This window comes from Epinephelus fuscoguttatus, linkage group LG23 (genome assembly GCF_011397635.1).
Source record: "Epinephelus fuscoguttatus linkage group LG23, E.fuscoguttatus.final_Chr_v1".
Taxonomy (NCBI): domain Eukaryota; kingdom Metazoa; phylum Chordata; class Actinopteri; order Perciformes; family Serranidae; genus Epinephelus; species Epinephelus fuscoguttatus.
The window spans coordinates 28969889-28990796 of record NC_064774.1 but is presented as its reverse complement, the minus strand read 5'-3'; the positions used below and the strand labels follow the sequence as shown (position 1 = coordinate 28990796).

Below are 20908 nucleotides of genomic sequence, written 5' to 3'. Positions count from 1 at the left end.
CACCTTGTTTTCAGAGTCACGTCAGGGTTATGTGACCCAACTGTACCAGTCCACCAGTGAAGAACAGATTTAGTATGCAAATCACGCTCAATTCTGTTCCTACCAGCTCAATGGAAAGATTTACTTTTTTTCCTTTGCTACCTGCATACTCCTCCAGCGACCTTCAAATTCTGTCAATCAAAGCAATGGCATAGGGGATTAAATTAAAACGAATCATGCACTCTTAAAAATGTGACCTGCAGCAACATTTAAAGGTGGAGAAGCAAAAGGAATCTAATCAAGTGTCTTTATGCCAAGGGCTCTTAAAATGCATGTCGTCCGCCTGTGCACTTAGTCATGGGTTAGAATAGTCTATGGACACCTTGTAGACATAAATTGTACTAATAAAGTCAAGTGGGTGATCAGAATGGCAGATGCAAATTGTACCAGTACATTTTTCATAGCAATGTCAAAAAGATGAAACCATGTTAAGGTAACTGATAAAATAATAATCTTATTTGAGACCAATGCATCTTGTGTGAGACTGGCTAATCTTGAGATAAATTTGGACACCTAGTCACTCAAATTTTTCAAGAGTTCCCCTCACACTACAATCCACCTCATATGATAGAAAATACTGTCTCTGAATCCTGTAGCTCTTTATCCACCTGTATCATCTCCAAGAAATGTGAGGCTTTATCATTCCACAACCTGGCCCACCTAGACTCGGGTATGAATATTTTTAGTCTGCAAGGCTCAAGAGGTAAAAGAAGGCAATCGAGGCAGCTTGAATGTTCTTATGCTTTACCTCACTGTGGACAGCTCATTTAATATTGACACCCCTGCTCTTTCGGCAGCAACCCTTAGAACAAAAAGAAACACTATGAATGCCGGGGTAGCACATTCACTATGGCTCAACAAGCCCCTCTTTACTGGGAGGGAATGGTCAGTGCAACAAAGAACTTTAGCCTCCAGCAAATGAGCTGAGCAGACAGCAGATTATAGCTCCTTCATTACAGGATTGCAATCAGTCCATGGATCGATACATACAGTAATCACCAGCTGTGCAAAAAGGAGAGTAGAGAGGGTTGGTTGTGGGAACAATGCTCCTCTATTTCAGTATTGTGTCAATGACTACAAGAGATTGGAGGTAGATATCCATAAATGCACCCACAAATTACTAATACAGCTTGATACTAGATAGTAGAACTAGATAGTATCAAAGACCAGGTCAGGGCTGGACATGGGGGAAACATAGAGATAGAAGTTGCAGATAATGGGGAATTGTTTTTTTAAGTTATACATGCACATTCCTTATGCTATTAATAGTATATAATATTGATGTTGAAGAAAAGAAAAAAGAAAGCCCAGTTTAACTCTGACAGACCTGGTGCCGCAATATCCTTGTTTACATTCTGGTCAGGGTCAAAGCACACATTTCTGTTTAGCAAGATTAAACTAAAGAATGCTGACGGTCTAATGCAGCATTTCCCCTAATGTCTTTCACCTCAACAAGGCTATAGTGTGGGGCTAAGACCTACATGTAAGGCTCAGTACAGAGCAAAATAATAGAGTGTAAAGCCAGCCTTACACCAAACAACTTTCCAATAGACAGAATTCACACAGACAACACAGATACATTTCCAGTGTCAGAATAAAATCATAAGAGTTTAAGCTCAGGTGGTGCGCACTCCTGTGATCTCGAATGTTTGGTGTAAGGTGGTCATAAACCTCAGTTCGAGCTGGCCTGAGTCAGTCTCTTTCTTCTTCTTCTTCTTCTTCTTCTGTCGATGTTCTGACAAAATCAAACATTTAATAATATTGCAATTTTTTAGTTTTGACTCATGCAAATTATGAAGTTCAGTAATGCAAACATTGTCAACAACCAATAGCTGCACTCTCTCCAGCACCAAACAAGAAGCAGCAAACTGGGTAGTCAGTAAACATGGAGGGTCCGGGGAGGCGCAAGAACATGAATAAGTCTCAGTTTGCTTTAACTGAGGCAAAGGCCAAGAAACTGGTGGAGATATGGAGTGAACAAGAGTGTGTGTTTAGTTCCAACCAGCACATATTTTTGGTGGCCACATAATCTAAAATGTGAAGTTTTTATGCAAATACGGCTTATCTTTGTAGATTATATTGATGCCAAATTTAATAGAATCAAAACCTGACACCTTTTATCCTGTGTTTCTAGAGTTATGAGATTTTGCGTATGCATATGGAAACTCAAATTCTAATTTTCTCAGTTGGAGTTTGGCGAAATATTCTTCACCAGGAGCTAGAATCTAGTTATAGTCTTGCAAATAGTGACTAAAAGATGCAAATCTTTGCTAAATCTTATAGTGTGTGACTAAAAATTCACACTGTCTTAAGATGTGAGAGGCTGTCAGACTTTAGTCTTTTCAAAGTCTTCTGGTGTATGGTCCAGTACAGCTAGATCATGGATCAGTATCAAGATCAATGCAATTTAAATAATATAAACTGTATATGTATTTAAACATTCATCATAGTTTACATTTAAGGGGTGAACAGCACTGCATTGGACTGAAATCCTATAATATCAATTTTTTGAAGGCTGTTCATACAGGTTTGATGACCATTACATATTCTGTACACAGGTAGTTCTGACCAGCTGAAGGAAAATGTATCTTCAAGCAATTTTGAACATTCTTGCTTTTGTCCAAGCTTTGAATACCATATGTGTTTTTGTTAAGCAACGGTGACAGTTCAGATTTATGTGTGAAGGAGACGGCGAAGGTAAAATCCATGAGGAGTGAAACATAAAGCTGGGCGGGGGCACGGAGATCTGAGCAATCGATCAATCATCCCACTTCAGCAGTTCCTCAGCACCCCACCTCACCACCATGTGACACTGGAACTCGCCCCACTTTTCAAAAATCTACATTGTCCTGTCCTCTTTTCTTCGCTTTGCCTCGGTCATTGTCCTCTTTCTGTCTTGCTTTTTGTTCTTCTTTCATTCTGTCTGTTTTTGATCTCTTTCGTTTGGTTCGCCACATGCTAAACAGTTGTGTATATAAGAGGAATATGCTGTATGTGTCCCAGAGCTCTTTATCATTGCCCAGGAGTTCAATTGGTATATTCATATTCATATGTCTAGTTATTTACTTATGTGGTGTGGGATTTTTTGCGAGCGTTTGTACGTGTGCAAGTTCTTTATCACTGGCCAAGCGTTTAATAAGCAAACCAACAATTTCCCCAGCAGTTCACAGGGCTTTCCATGTGCCTCGGAGCTAGCTCGGGACACTAGCCGGTCTGTGGACCCAGCAGGCCTGTTTGATTCATGAAGCAGCATCAAAGCTTTCATATGCCCCATACATTTCCCACCGCTCTCTCTCATCTCGCTGTTGAATCACTCCTCTAAAGCCGTCTGATACTCTCTCTGCGGGGTGGATGGCACTCGTCGGAAGCTAATAGAGGGTGACTGTATATGCACATGTGGGTGTGTTTGTATGCGTGTGTGTTTGTGTGTGTAAGAATGCCGAGGTAATGTGATGTGACGAGTGGATTTGCCAGCATGTGGTCATAGATTTCAGATGTTTTAACATGCACATGCACACATGCACACACTTGTCTTATTCCACTCTCTCTTTTCTAATTCGCCTAAAACTACCTAATTACTCCCAATATGTAATCCAATCGGCCAAAAAGCAGTATGTTAAGGTTCATTATGCGTTGACTAATGCACCACACAAGTTTGGATGGAGCTATTCATGCAGCTCATCTTATTAAACCTGCTCTCCCTCTCTCTCAGTCTGAGCTGAATCCAATTTAATAACACATGCTGCACTGCGCTTTTATTACTGTAATATCCACCAAAGAACGGCCTAAAATGGCACTTTCGGGGCACCATTGACAAACACGTTGTATTTGTATTCTTGTGACACTTTATCACCATTTATGATGCTGTGTTTTTCCAGAGTGGGGACACTTGTTATAAATATCAATAGATCATAACTCATGGCATTGCTGTTGCAGGCAAGCTACATACTTGTTCACACATCCTGATGCTCATACTTGGCTTGTGGCTCGTGCACAGTGCTTGTGTCTGTGTGTGGGTTGGAGTGTGTGGTGGTCCAAGTCAATGCCATTGATTCCACTGAGGCCGGAGCTCCGTCCTCTTCCTCTGTCTCTCCTTCCCCTTCGCTCTCACTGTGTAGCTCACAGAACTGAAGCTTTGCCAATGAACATCGAAGGCCAGGGGCTGCAGAGAGCAAGCTGCTTGACACAATGACTGCAACAGCAAAGTGCTTTGCTGTTGCTGATAGCATGATTGTGACAGAGGTGGCAGTGGCCGTTGAGGTGATTGAATCCACTTTGTGTAACATATAAAGGCAGAGCGCAGAAAGAAAAAGGTGTTGCCAAACAGATAGGACACATGAGGAGAGGCTGAATCTCCTGGAGGATTAAAATCCAGACGCAAGCATCTAAAATGAGGCACAGAAAATCAGGGGAGACTGAGAGAGGTCCCAGAGGATGGTTGCTGGTCCAGCAAAGAGGAGTCTGAGTGAAAAGAGAGGATGAGCAGCCAGCCTGGCACATGAGCAAACTGAGCGGCTGCTTAGCCCTCCCAATGAGCACTTGAAATGTCCCAAGCTCACTACACAAGTTGGGTAGGGATCCACAAATAATACAAGGGCCCCACGTACTGCTCATGTCAAAATGGGTGTCGGTGTTTGCAATTTCAATGAATGTATGAAGCAGAATTGTCCTTCTGGTGACAAAAAGAGAAAATAACATCATGAGAGTGAATTGTGGGAACAGCAATTAGGCAAACATTGCATCTCCCAAGTCTGTCTGTCTTGGAAACGTTAGCTGTGCAGTGCCGGCCTGTCTTTGTCTTGCTTGTTTGCCAGTCACTTCTGGGGCTGTGTTCCGTTACTTTGTGTGTGTCAAAGGTGAGAGTAGACTACAACTACTGTATTTATAACATGATTATGCGTTCATATGCACATATATTAGCAACAACCTGAGTGTGTCCAGACAATATATGGGTGTGATGGCACTTCACATAGTCTCTCAGTCAAGGTTTAGTTACAAATCTGGACTAATGAACTATTTTATGTTAACTTTTATTTAAACAGAGCTCCCTCAGTCTTTCTTTGTCATTTGATCATTGTACCATACTTTGCACATTATTATTAGATATTTGTTATAAATCTATGTTATTCACCATATGGTTGCCTTGTGCATCATATCCTTTTGGTCGTATCATATCCTTCATTCTGACATCTTAGAGAAATTCAGCCCTTTCCAATGAGACTATAACACTAAAATATTTACCAAACTTAAGCCAGAGCAAAAGACCCTGAGAAGGGCTATTCATGGGGTTAGGAGGATAGTATTTAGTGTAGTCTATTTAAAGATAGTTTACTGGTGCAAATAGGTCCCACTTTTAGCCTCACATGTGTATTTGTACATTATGTGAGCTTAAAATACACAAAGTGATCAGAGCCATGTAAAGTGGCAACATTGTATCATTGTACATTTTGTGTTTTATACATATGATATCAAGGTTTCTAAAGTTATGTCATACAAGTGCCTACATTGTCATCTGGAGATGGAGGGGACAGTGGACAGGGTGGAATATAGTCTTGCGTGACCAGCCTCCCGTACTTCGGAATGGGAGTCTGGGGACATTCGTCTTTCATTTTGTAATAGAAATGGGCGGGGATATCCAGACCACGTGACGGCGCTGCCATAGATATGGCACGTGTGTTACATGTAACAGAGACATTGCAGCTCTGCAAAGTAGCTGAATCAAATGAAATCATATCCATTTTAATCTCTTCTTGCAATGCACTGAACACTTCCTTTTTTGTTGTACTACAGACAACAATTCAGGGAACAGCAATTCCGATGTAGGCAGGTGTAAGGCAAAGCTAATCAGCCGTTGGTCGAGGAAGTACGGAAGTACACGGATTTGGATCCAATCGCATCACTGCCACTGGGAGCCAGCGCTAGTTCTATTACAACTTTCTTATGGGAATGTCCACAGATGACAGAGTCAGCCAGCGTGCTGACGTCATCGGCGTCTGTGTAAGAGACTAAGTGGAATAGTGTGACACTTAGGCAAGATGCCTGCCAAGCTGCAGAACATTGTTCAAGACCAACAAACAACATAGCTGGTTGCTTTTTTAAGCCTTGTTTCCACCAAGCAGTGCGGTACGGTACAGTTCAGTTTGGTACTTTTTTTCATTTCCACTGCCACTACCGTTCCGTACTGTTCCCATTTTTTGGTACCCCTTCTGTTGGAGTGCCTAGAACACAGATCTGGTCCTAAATGGAAGAGCTATGAAAACTGCAGTCTGTTAATTGGTTGATAGCGGACGGTGCTTTGGGCTGAGTTGTGGCTGGTTTTAAGGCTCATGTAACTATTGTTCATACTGTTGAGAGCTTTATTAATAGACTGTGACTATAAAATGAAATAATGTTTTACTGCCCCTCACAGTAGCTGTACACCGAGAAAAAAAAAAATAATTCACTGGGCTGACTGCCGGCACCTTTTAAGGTGGAATGTTAACTTGTAATTTTACTGCATGAGGTGAAGACATGACTCAATCAACACACCTTAAATATTCCATATGACAAGTTTGACCAATACTTTAGTTTTTATATGACATACACTTTTAGTAATGAGTGGATCTAAAAGTGTTTATATTAATTTCAGTGGGGTTATGTGAATGGCATATATTCTAATCCTCACTTGAGGACAAGGGAAAAAAAAAAAGCGTTGCAGAGCGTCAGGCTATGGCAACACTAAACCCCCGAGCTTGCCTGAGAAGGACTAAACCTGCCATTTTTGAATATCCTACGGAGAGAGACTCACTGCCTGTTTTATTTTGTTGCCGTGCAACCTTGTATTGTAGACTATAAACAGGGTGCAGACTTCCATCTGTGATGATGAGGAAATAAAGTTAGAGCTGGACTTAGCAGTGAGTGACAACAACCCCGCCCACATTTAAGGGTACTGTTCATGGTGGAAACGCTAGGGTCTTGGTACCATGTCTGAAGATTAGTTTTGATTCCAAAGGTACCATACTGAAAGTGTTTGGTGGAAACAGGGCTTTAGTGAGTCATCGCTGTTTCAGCCACTGAACATGGGTATTTTTACAATTTTGTAAGTGATCAGAAGCACCTTAAACTCTGATTTGATGTGGATAGGGAGCCATGTCAGAGCACACTTTGGAGCATTTGAAATATAAGGTGTTGTGATCTTGTACTGATTCCTGGGTTGAAACTCTATTCTTCCAGAGAAATCAGATGTCAGCCAGAGAGCAACACTTCAAAAGCTGGTAGGGGTTTATGTTTAGATATTACAGAAAGAACTGTGCTTACACTACTACCAAAAGCTCCAACAATACCATTTTGTATCAGGGGAATCATTCAGTCTGTTTTTTACCATTTTCTCTTTGTGGCATTTGCATGGGTATAATTTTTAAGCCACCGAACTTATGAATCTGACGCGTAGGAGAAGCAGCCTGAAGTGCCAGCATCATAAAAGGCCGCTGCTGGATACATGTGGGCAGATGATAAACACTTCATTACATCTGCTTAGTCATGAAGCAATTGTTGGTTAGATTGCTCTGCCTAGATGCAGCGAGTATAATGTTTGACCCCAAAAAATACCCAGCACTAAAGGTCTGTCCACCAAACGCAATGACATCAAATACCAGCGGAACTCAGCATTTAATTAATAATAAAGATGCTGTTAGGGGTGGCTAAATTTCAAATGACTCATTTCTGTAATGTAGTCAGGGCCTTCTGCGAGGTTAATTGAGACCTTGACAGCACTTAAGTCTCTGCTGTGTGCTTGTGTGTCTTGTCTTACCTCTGGCTACAGTGGTGGCTCTTGGGCTTTATGGAAAGAGATTTGATCTGAGTGAAAAGCGTACACCGGTACTCCAAGTGTGTATGTGCATGTAATCACAAAAGTGCTACCATGGGAGGGAGAGAATGAGATAGAGATGTACAGTAGATGTAAAAGGAGGAACAGATGTATAGTGTGAGCACATATTCAATGGAGCTGAAGGGTTCTCATTGAATTCCTTATATTAGTTTACGTGTCTTGAAAGTCGAAGCTGAAGTGATCCTCCTTTCTCTCCTGGGAAACCTTTAAAGTGCCCTGCAGTGTGGAGGAGGAACGACAACTTCCTGCCGCATACAGGAGACACAGGATGACTTTACCCAACTCGTAATATGAGATGGATCAGTGTCACTTTTTGGATAACAAAACAGTGTAATACTGGCTTGTCAATAGTTTTTTCACTTTGATAATTTAAAATAATTTACCAAGGGGCATTGCTGGCATCGCGACCAGACTGACGGGTGCAACAGTGAAAACCTTCTCCCCTCTAGTTCTCTTCTGTCACTCCCTGATCCTCTCCAGCTTTATCTCCTCCTCTCAGCCTTCTATTCATTAAACAGACATGAACAAAAGAAAGTTTTTTGTTTGCAGCTCGTGCCTCTCCATCACACACGGCTCCATCTCGCTGAGCTCATGGAAGCAATCACGAGCTGTTTGTTGCTTACCGTTAAACAGCCCATACTTTGGGAAGGGGTCCAACTTAATACATAATTGAAAATGGTCGCCGTGGTCCATTTGCTACGCTTTTGTTCTTCCTACATCAGCAACGCAGGCACTGCCAGGAGGCTGCTCTTGGGGGGATTTGCTTTTTTTTTTTTGCCTCCTCTGTGTCATTTTTCCCCTTCATCTCTTTCTCGTCCTCCTTTGATGCCTTTTTCGATGACAATTCACACTTCAGTTGAGATTGCTCTAAATTTTGATTTCAGCCAAAATGGTCTTTTAAGTAGCTGTCTCTGTCTGGATGCCATTCGTCCCTCACTTCCCCATTTTTTTTCCTCCCCACACATGAAATGTTTTTCTTTTATGTGAGTGCATGCACCCATGATATGCAGCTGTGTTTGTCTCAAAGTGAGCTCTGTCATCCCCTTTAATGTTCCAAAAGTATAGTGGGTAGTATGTCACTTAACACAGCACTTTTTCTGCCTCTCAGTATAGCTTTGTTTTTCCTTTTCATATGACTTTGATGCAGCATTTATTCATTAATAAATTGGTGTTAATGAAATAGTACAATTTGCCTTATGTAGGCTGTCCATGGTCGTATCTCAGTATGAAGTGCTCAGCTATGACATGGACACACTATTATCCATCTCCACTCTTCTCCTCTCACCTAAGATTGCTCCAGCAGTGAACTCGCTCGCTCATGAAATTTGGCTTTCAGTCTGTCTGCCAACGGACCACCCCTTCTGGCCAGCCCCAGCCTCTGTCCCCAGGGAAATGCACCGGGGTCTCGGTGCGATCTTGCTGTAATGGAACTTCAGGATAAACTAGATTTGATGATCCACCCATATGGGGGCCTCTTGGCGGTTTGAGTTTGCCCCCTTCTCTTTCCTGCTTCAGCCCTAAACCTCATTACCTGAGGCTGATTCTTCAATCTGGTCCCTCCCCAGGGAAACAGAGGTGAGGAGGGGAAAAATGAACTCAGGAAGTGGAGTGTCACTTCAGATCACAGTTCATGTTGGGAAACATGATTTGTATAACCACTGAGTGGGGAAGAGTTATTTGAGAGTTGAGAGATCTCGCTGTAATTGGTGGTGTCATGTGTATCTTTTGCTTTTTATTGGCACCAAGAAGACGCTGATTCGTACCACATATTGTATTGTAGGATTTGTGATATTCAGTTCAAGGATCATCCTTTGTATGCCTCTGCGCTGGCGATAGCTGTGGCTGGAGACATTATGTTTTTGGGTTGTCTGTCCGTCCGTCTGTCTGTCCATCCCATTATTGTGAATGCACTATCTTAAGAACCCCTGAAGGGGATTTCTTCAAATTTGGCACAAATGTCTGTTTAGATTTTGTTGGTCACAGGCTAAAGATCAGGGTGACTGTGATCTGGTCGATGGCATTCTCGTGAACACATCATCTCAAGACCACTGTGAGGGAATTTTTTCAAATTCAGCACAAATGCCCACCTGGACCCAAGGATGAACTGATTAGAAGTTGGTGGTCAAAGGTCAAGGCCACTGTGACCTTTGGTCCATCTTGTTTTTGTGAATACTAAATCTCAAGAAGGCCTTGAGGCAATTTCTTCAAATCTGGCGCAAACATCCACTTGGACTCAAGAAGAAACTGATTTGATTTTGGTTGTCAAAGGTCAACTTCACTGTGACATCATAATGTTTTTCCAAAACATTTGGTCGGATACTGAATTGGTGACACTAATCTTGGGTGTCCACCTTGAAACTGTGCTGTTTGTATCGATCTTCTGTGCTGGTGGGTTTAAGATGTGTGTGAAGCATCCACATTGTAGAATTCATAGCTTCTTTGCAGCAACATTCATATTTAAATGATTGTCTACTGTCGTGGCTACATATGGATGTGAACTCTAACTGCTACTTGTCTGGTTAACAGAGGCATACAGCTGCAAGGCAGTAATTCTAGTTAATGTTATCATACTGTAGATGAAACCATTGATCCAATAGGGAAATGAGTAGCAAAAGTGATGTGATTAAGAGGAGAAATACAAGATATGATCCAGAAAAATCAGCATGTGATAGCAGAAAGATTAAATAAAATAGGCTGTATGTAAATATAATCATAGGGAATAATATGGAGAACTAGATTAAAGCTAATCCTATGCTCCTTGGCTTCAGTGTCCACACCTTGACACATGCGTTTGAGGTGTCACTGTTGTGAGTTTCGTTGCGGTGGTACTTTCTGTTGTGACAGCTGCAGGTGTTTGTTCAGTTCCTGACAGATGCACACGCTGTACTCCCCTGCTGCTGTTAGGCTGCTGTTTGACATGTGTCCATTGTACAAACTGGCTGCTTTGACTGGTAGTGTGTGAACGAAGCTCACCGCAGTGGAAGGTGGCCATGTGCTAAGGATGGACTGACAGGCATTAGCAAAGTTGTCAGCACCTTTTTTTTTTTTTTTGCCTTTCTGTTTGGCATTCATGCTTCTCCTGTTATTCCCTCCACTTTTTGTCTCCATACCACTCTCAGACACTCTCTTACTGCTCTATTATTCCGTGGCAGATGCATCACCCTACACTGAAGGTGTTTTATGTGTTAGATTATTATGTGTTGCTCATTTCTTTTTAAACTAAACACATTCTATTTTTGCCCGTAAAGTTTTGATGGTAAAAACATATCTTGCATGCATAAGAGCTACAGCAGCAATCAGTGTTGTAGCTCTGGAAACGATAACCACAGCTAATCGGTTTCAAAAATATTTGACCCATGGGATTCTTGCACTGTAAAGTAATTGAGTGTTACATCAGTGTTGGTGCTGGTTAAGTGAAACTGAGCAGTACCAGTGTTTAGGAGTTCTGCTCAAGGACTTTTTGCCTTGGTTTTTCCAAAACTCAACAAAAAAGTCTGCATCCACATAGTATTTCTTTAGCTTACCTTTCTTTTTCTTTTCCCTTCTTTTTTCTCCAGGCAAGGAAGAGTCAGTAGCCACCTTCAAGGGCAACGAGTTCTTCTGCTATGACCTGTCGCTGACGCCCATCCAGAGCAGCACAGATGAGATCACGCTCTCCTTCCGTACTCTGCAACGCAACGGCCTCATGCTGCACACCGGCAAGTCGGCAGACTACGTAAATCTTTCGTTGAAGAGCGGCGCGGTCTGGCTGGTCATCAACCTGGGCTCGGGGGCGTTCGAGGCCCTGGTGGAGCCCGTCAACGGCAAGTTCAACGACAACGCCTGGCATGACGTGCGCGTCACCCGCAACCTGCGCCAGGTAAACACTGCCCGGGTAATCCAGGGCCTCCGCGGGCGGAGTGGGGCCAATCTGTCTGCCACCCACCCTATCTCTGCTGCTTTTTTTGACTCTCTATCTTTACGCCTTTTCTCTCTGCACACAGAGCACACAGGGAGTGTTTGTTTCACCTTCTTTCTCTCCTCTCCTGTTGCTCGCTCCCAACCTTAACAGAAGTTTCTTTTTCTTCTAGGTCGACGTTGAACAGAAGGCTGGTGCTGTTTTTTTCCCTCTTTCTTGGCTTTGTTTTTTTTTTTTTTTTCTTAAAGATCAAAGATACATTTTACCTTCATATTCAAAGGTCATTCAAGGCAAAATGTGAGAATACACCAAAGTGCAAGTGAAAATGAGACTATAATCACAATTACAGTGAATGTATAGTTAATACAACATATGCATACATCATAATGCAATCAAAGGCAACTACACACATTTAGCGTGTTACCAAGGGCATTGTTTTGCGCTGTTATTAATGAGCAAGTGAAGAAAGTGCTCCGCTCAGTATGTATGCACATAATGTACTCGGCTACACAAATGGAATGCACCCTAATTTATCAAAGGTGACAATGCACTTAAACCCCTTCTGAACAAATTACCCAACACATCTTTACAAACCTTTAATCGTAGCTAATGGAAAACAAAAGAGCCCCAGCAACCTGGATGGCTGCGTGTGAATAGGTGTGTCCCTGTGCTTGTTCCATCGACTTTGTTTTATCATATACACACATGCACAACAAAGCTCTTAGCACATGTACATAGAGTACGCTTTCTGAATACGTTTGGATGCACCAGGTCATCAGTTGGCAGTTGCATTTACTGGCAGTGAGATACAATCAATTTCACTTACACAAGCTGTGCTTACTCCTTCACATTTTTTTTTGGTAATAGTAATTGGAATGAATGGCTTGTCAGACCTAATAATGGGCATTGTAAGCGGCGCCGAATGCAAAAAAGCTAAATGTGAATGCATTAACACAAAGACAGTGCATCAACTTCTTTGTGTGCGCCTGCAAAAAACATCTGCAAAAAGGTGGTGGTGGGGGATAACTAGTAGCATCAAACTCTTGTGCTTTGAGACACCCAAGAAGAAAAACCTGAGAGCAAAGTGATTCTTAATGTGAACTAAGTGCTGTTAAATTATAGGTTGAAATTTCCATGCCAACCAGACTCTGCAATTTCTGTCATTTTGCAATAATATTATTATATATTTCAGTGTGGTAACTTGGAAATAGTCCAAGACTTGTGGAGCTGCTGTTTTATTAGCATATGCTGTGCTTGTGATTGGATAAGGCCAAATGATCATACACACACTGACACACACAAGATGCAGCATCTCAGACACACACACACACACACACTCACATATACATGCATCGTGGGGATCAAATATGTTATGCTGCCGAGCTGTGTGCGATCAGCAGAGTGAGACTAGCTTAATGAGTTTGGGAAGCCAACACGGTTTTAAAGATTTACAGCATGAGCCAACCCACCTACCACCAACTGCACCGTAATGACCATTAGGAAAACACATGCACACATACTAAACGGAGACACTATTATATGCCTGTCTTGTTTACCCATCTGACTGTCTGTCTGTCTGTCTGCACTGGCATTTCCGATAAAAAAAAAAAAAATGCTGTTACTGCAAGGATTCTGCCTGGAAAATCAAATACCTCTCAACTTTAGTCAGTTTGGAGCACAACCAGTTCTACCATTACAAAACAATACTTGTGCAATTTTGTTCAATGCAGTTTTGAGTGTCTTGAAGTAAAGAGCTTACTCGAATTTACATTTAAAAATAATAAGTGAGAGCTCTGCAAGAAATCTAATCCTCCATCCACATTTAAATCACTTCATTCTGTAATTACTTATAAACAGTTGTTGCTAACTAGACGGCACATCTAATGGTGGTGATGTTATTTCACTTTATTTGTGAGCCCTACTGTACTCAACCCATGCCTCGACCCAGAACTAACCACCCACAATCTGTGCTGTCCATGTGATCTCCATTCACTCACATCACAACAGCTTGAATCCACAGTGGATCATTGTAATTGACATAACAGGCGGCCTAAGCGTTAAAGAGCTCTCTAGATTTACCCCGGTCCATCCCCACTGAGAGACACGAGGACAGAGGTATCGATGACATTGACCACCTCTGACCCTGTGTTTACTCTCGGGCTGATACCCAGCTGATCAATGAGCACTTCCATGCTTCAAGGTCCCAGAGATCACACGTGCATTCACACAGTTAACTCACATACCAAACAAACACTGTAGGAAACACTAACATTTTTTTATGGTTCTTTTTTTATTTGCATTACTTGATTATTATTCTATCAAATAAAAAGCTGTTAGTTTTTTTTTTGGTTGTTTGTTTTGTTTTTACATATAAATGAGCTGAAAGTAACAAAAAAGGGGAAAAAATGTGCTCATTAGCAGTTATTTAATGTTACAAGTTGAGAATTATGTGACATATTTTAGCATTAATCAGTAACACTCAAAATAAGATAACACTGTTTTGATCATGGGGCAAAACTATGTTGATGCACAATAAAATTATTCCTCATATAGTATAGTTATAGTATGATAGTATACTGTATAAATGTGTATAGTACTGAAGATTTCTAAACTTAAGTCAAAATATTATTAGAAATCGAAAAAAAAAAAATGTTTTGTTTGAGCTTTTTTAATAACTGCACATGGTGTCTGTAACAGCAGCCAGGCACTGCAAGCTAAATATTAAAGAACAAAACCATTATTCTGTGTATGATTTATACAATCTCTGAGCCCATCGGCTATCGATCTGATGACCATTTAGCCTCTGGGAGCAACGGCCAATATTTTAGGGCTTTCTGTGAAGCCAGTGGATGTCTTGGCCAAGACTTCTTCCTTTATGCGCCGCTTATGGTTTACAGTCTGATTGTTCACAGAAATACAACGCCCCGTAAACAGATACTTGCATGTGATAGCAGATTTAAGATGATCAGATCCGATGATGGCCGAATGGTTCCAAAATCGCATTTCAGCTTATATGTTCCAACTCTTTTGTTCTCTACACGGACTGTTGCATGCAACCAAAGCCTACCCAAATGTGATTGGTTAATACCACCCGGACTATAGACAAACTACAAACAAAAACCAGGATGCTTCCAATGCCAAATTCTCATCCCATAGCGTACAGATTCTGCATACATATGCAGATATCTGTTTTTAGAGGTAATATTCTTCATTAAGGGATTACTAAGCATTGACAAAATAACAGGATCACCTCATAATGTAATGCTGTTCTATACAAAGATGCCCTCTAAAAAAGGCCAGAGTTGGACTAACACTTCCATTGTAGTCTACCAAAACATGTCCAATTTAATCTGAATAAAACTGTATTTATTGCAGAGTTGCTAATTTAGATCACACTGTATTTTGCCTACTATTTTGCCCACACCCTATAGTTTCCAAATACAGTATACTCACATCAACAAATGTCTTAGCAATCAAATCGTGCACAATGTCCTTCCAACACTAAATAATCACAATATTTCCATCCTTTCTACTAAATAACTTTATTTTTCAGACTGTGCGTGGCCATACTGACAATGAACAAACCATCAACTTGCACGTCTTGTCCCTCCCTTGTAGTTGGTTGGTTACTGTTAATTACATGATCTAATTTTAATACAGCTGCCAATGTAAACAGCGCCCCCACACAAACACACCGTTCTTGTTTTCCACTGCTCTTCCCGTTGGAGTTAACATGATATCTTGCACTAAAAATAGCCTGCAGTCTACAAGACAAGCGTTGGATTTCAGCTGAGGTTATCGTACAGCCCCAGTGGTCTCCGAAGTCTCATCCACTCTCCGTCTGTTGTTCTTAATGGGTCTTGCAACGTCATGCATATCTACCCCTGCATCAGTAAGCTCCAAAATAAGTAAAGCCTGTGAGCTCTCACAAGCCCATCTCTCTCTCTCTCTCTGACTCTCTCTCCCTCTGAATGTGTATATTTGCCGTCTTTCTCCACAAAACCTATGAATTTGTCAGCTTTGTGTGGGACAAAATGAAGCAGACAGAATTAGGTGAGGTGATAGGGACTCTCCGCCAAGAGAGAGAGAGAGAGAGAGAGCGAGAGGAGGGGGAGGAATGGGTAGGCTCCATGTCTACATGATCACAGATTCAGAGCTCCCCTTAGTGGCATCTGGCAGTACTGCAAATGTGTATGTGGAGAGTGGTGTGTGTTTGAAGAGTTTGGCTAATCCCTGTGGTGTACAGTTGATAGGCAGCCAAGGACACTTGCCTTGACCTCTCATCAGTGCAAGACTCTCCCTATAATGCATATCCCCACCCGTTCTACGCGATTCAATGCACATATTAGTTAGCATAAGCAGCAACGGGTCTCTCCTTCACCTCCTCCCTCCTCCCTCCCTCTGCTCTCCCTGACATGATGATCTACCATCATGGACATCATGTAGACTTCAGCAATGGTGACCATGCTTGCCCTTTCCTTCCTCTGGGATCACTAAACACACTGCAGAAAGAAGAAGGGCAAAGACAAAGATGGAAACCCTCATGTCAGGGTGTCTTGGGAAATGATAGATATACCCGATACACAGCACCAAAATAGAACACGTTGTAAAAATAGGTCAAGTATTAAGTGTGCAATGACACTCAAGTCAGCATAAATCTGGCAGTTAAAGCCCTTCATGCACAATGCTTAGTTTAAATAAAAACTGCTCATTCTTCACTGTACCGTATGCTCTACAAGTATTGATTTTCTGATCTTGTTAAATCCCGCTCTGATTTTTCCAGAAGCCCTGCAGACACGCGGACTAATCCACACACTGCTGTATTCCTTGTAGGGATAACTTTTAGCTTTGACGGCTGGAAAAGGCGGCCACAATTCCATTGAAAATATAAAAAAAAACAGACCACTGGCGCCTGTGTTATTATGCCCCTACCCATTACCGTTATTACCTTAACTCAAAGTCAATCAGTCAGTGTCTGTGTGTGTATTGCACAGCAGTAGAGCAAGTGCAGATCAGGTAGAGGCTCATGTTCTGTGGGACTCTTGATGCATGTTTGTTGGTTAACATATTGCTTTTATAAGATTCACATACAGGTTCTGATATCATTGCCAGCAGCGAGACGGGAGCATCGAATAAAAGACCCAACAGCAGTCAGCAGATTTATTTTATCAGCTCTCTGTCCTGGCGCATATTCAGTATTTCCATAGCATTAACAAGTTCAACCAGCAAACACAGCAGCATCAACAACTGTGGAGCAACTGTCCTGTGTCTGGAGCCCAACTTAGTTATGATTGGATACTGCTGTGGTTAATATTCCTCCAGTCCGGCCAATATCAAGAATTAATCCAGGAAACATGATTAGTTGAACTCAGTTTGTCAGCCCTTATTTTATTTAGTTTTGAAAATTACTTTATTTGTCTCTAGGGAAATTTGTCTGAGACATAAAGGCTGCCGCATAAAAATACATACATTGTGCAGAAACAGAAGTAAAGTACATAGCACAGACAAGTGCATCAAATACATGCAACACTGCCCCTCATATTACACCCTCTTTTTGTCCTGGGTTTGGGAGATGCACTGATAGACAGAGATAGAGTTTTTATACCTATTCAGATATCAGTTGGAACCCTATAGTGTCTACCTGATTGGAACACTTTGTATTCTGAAGACAGGATACAAACAGGGAGGGGACTGCAGTAATTCTCCTAGCCTTTTCAACTTAAGTTTTCTATTGTTTAAATTCTGTTGGTGGGAATCTTTTATAAGGGTACAATAGCAGTAAGCAACATCTTTTCTTTAGACATGGTAGATGGAGTAGCCATTGTAGAATCACAGTGAAGTCTGCCATGTATACATGCATGCACCCAGTGATGTCTGGAGCAGCGTGCCACTAATTGGTGAAAATCTGTTTTTAGTAGCCATGGCTACTCTTTAAAGTAATAAAATATTTGTAAAGGAATCACATTCTATGCATGACAGGCGGATGAGTCACCCTGCTGCTCTGTAGTTGACTATAGTATAGCTTTGTAATGGTGTTTTTGGGTCCCATTCACTTACCTCTGTGATATTGTTAATGGCTTGATTTTCGTCCATGGTTTGTTGGTATTATGGCAATGCAATGCCAGGAAAAAAAACATGGATACCACGCTTCCGAATACAGAAATACACTAATCCATATAATAATGTATTCTTGGAGGGCTAACTTTCCATGCAGATGATCACTGGAACAATCAAAATGGCCTCGCAACAGAACAGCCCATCTGCACGCTGTAACAGGCATCTGCGTCCCACAGGACACCACAGGCAGTCAGAGGAAACATGAGACACACACTGGCAGGAGAGAGGAAATGTGCGCTTGTATGTCTGTGGTTTTTGTTTGTTGATGAGAAGAAGAGTGTGTGAGACAATGATTGTGCACACAAGAGAGAGTGGGAAATGAAGTGTAGTGCCGCTATCTGAGACTAAAGGAATATCAGACCAGTGGGAGGATTGGGCGAGCAATGGAGAAGAGATGACAATTTACTACGAAAAGAAGAAAACAGAAGCAAGCTTTCTTTTTAATTCCCCAGTGTGACTTTACAACCAGACGATTCAACATCCAGTGTGTCGCAGAACTGGGCCAGTAGCTTAGCCAGCAGCCAAAGAGAGAAACCTCTGAACTCAATACCTCCTTTTTTTCCAATCCCATTTTCCCTTTTATATCACTTGCTCCCTTTTTACTCTCACCTACAGAATGATCTGTCCTTCTCTTGTCTCTGCTGTCTCTCTCTCTCTGTCTGTACCTTGATGTTCTTTAAGTCCCCCACCCATGCACATCTCCTTTCCATAATTGGACCTTGGATGCGGCTATTGGATTAATGAATGGATCAAACAGATTTTTTTCATGTTTTTTAGTAGTGTATGCATAGCCTGGAGGTGCAGCTCCCGGTGCAGAGTTCAGTTGGAGGAGGCGAGCTTTGATCTGCATTTGGATTGAGCTCAGCAAAGGTCACGTTGAGAACCAAAATCTTTCACACATAGGTCATGACCATTATGAGTCATTGCGGTTTTAAGAAAGTGTTTTTTTTTCTTATTTACTCAGGGACTACACAGCCTTAAAACTAAATGTTTGTTTTGCTGAAAAACACTAATGATTCAACCTCTGTAAGAAATCCTTCATTTTGCAATCCCCTGCCAACAGAAGTGTTGCATTTTACATATCTGGCAACAGCAGTAGGGTTTTACTTTCTTTGAATAAGCAAAAATGAAGAAGGTAGTCAGCATAAGTAACACAAGTATCAACAACTGTTTTTAAGTCTCCGCGATGGTAAAAGCCATGGCCGGAGTCATTGTGTTTTCGGGTTGTCCATCTGTTCATATGTATGTCTGTTGATGTGTCCCGTTCTTGTGAACGCCGTATCTCAAGAATGCCTTGAGAGAATTTCTTTAAATTTGGCACAAACATCCACTTGGACTCAAAAACGAACTCATTAGAATTTGATGGGCAAAGAAATATCAAAATCACTGTGACCTTCCGTCCATCTCATTCTCATGAAAGCAGTTTCTCAAGAAGGCCTTGAGGAAATTTCCACAAATGTGGTGCAAATGTCCACTTGGACTCAAGAAATGACTGATTTGAATTTGGGGGACAAAGATCAAGGTCACTCTGACCTCTCAAAACATATCAGCATTCATATCATATTCATACACAAATTTCTAATAGGATAAAATGATGAAGTGATGACATTACATATCCAAAAGGTCATCTTCACTGTGGCATCTTAATGTCTTGCAAAAACGCTTTTCTGGACATTAAGACGCCTGTCCATGGGGAAAACAGTTACTTTCAGAGTTTAGATCATTGTGAATCCACGGGCATGCATGTGGTTATTTATGATTGTGGAGGATGAAGCACACCCTCAGTCAATAATAGATAATAAAACCTAACGCACACAAACTTCACAAGCAGCAAGACGACTTAAGATAACATCCAATAAGGTAAACATAGTTATTCAGTTGAGCGCACACGCACAGACACGCCCCATCAAATTCTAAACTTCTCCTAGCCTCAATACATGCCTCCCATACATAATGGAAATCACTGCTAGCCAACTGTATGCATTCACATTCAACACACAACACACACTGCACCTGCATACACCCTCTGTATCTCTCTATATGGTTGATAAATAGAGAACTAGGCTAAGTCAACGGATAGAAAACCTTTGATAAAAGGGGGGGAAAAAAATGACTTTACATCCAAAAAAGTGACTTGAAAATGAAAAGCCATCACAGCTCACTGCTCATGACTGCAAAATTAATCAGAGAGACTCATTGTCATGTATTAGCATTGTAAGATCTTCTACATGCAGTGTGATCTTCTAAAAGCATTATTCCTTTTGAAAATGAGGAATTTCAAAATTACTTTAGCGTTTTAAACCCTTCATTCATCATTCAGTCACTGATATGTTGTAATCCCAGTTACTTAGACATCGCCATATTTAAGACGCAGGTTTTAAGTGGCAAGACATGTTGAGGAAACAATCGCATTTATTTCATATGAGACGACAGAATGAGGACGTCAGCCCTCCCCCTTCAATCAATACTAGGTGCCTGGTCGCTCCCCGCCTCTTTGTCGTTCTTTCTGTCTCCGCCTCTCTCACTTGTTCAGATTTATCATCCATTTCTGTAAGGCATGATCAGCTGCAATTACCCTCCTTCTCTCCTCCTCCGTCACTCCATCCCTCCACTTCCTCTCCTCTCATCCAACGTACCTCCAAGAGGCAGTCAGAATTCCTAAGAGAGAACCAATCAATGCCTCTCGCACTCCTCTTCCCCTCCCTTTCTCTCTCATTTTCACTCTGTCTCTCCTTCGTCCATTCTTGCTAGTGACTTGTCACTTAGCAACGGTGCGTGCTATGCTGTTGGGAAGTGAATCGTCCATGGCCGCAGTACTCCAGTAGTTGCATTAACCCTTTCTAAACAACTAGGTCCTCCAGTTAAACATCATGTTATCGATTTAAAAAAATGTCTTAAAAGTTCTAAATTACATGACAGAAGCATTTTGGAGCCCACCACAGTCTTTGGACCTGCTGTGTATGCAGGGACAAAATGATCCAAGCAAA

The 20908-nt window shown here is 41.6% G+C and overlaps 1 protein-coding gene across 6 annotated transcripts in view; it reads left to right on the top strand.

Moving 5' to 3' along the window:
• Positions 1-20908, top strand: part of nrxn2b (neurexin 2b) — an 812698-nt gene that overhangs the window by 334893 nt on the left and 456897 nt on the right. For all 6 annotated transcript variants that reach the window (XM_049567815.1, XM_049567813.1, XM_049567811.1 and 3 more), the window contains one exon: positions 11464-11765. In XM_049567815.1, coding sequence (XP_049423772.1) covers positions 11464-11765 — 302 coding nt within the window. The remainder of the gene's footprint in view (positions 1-11463; positions 11766-20908) is intronic.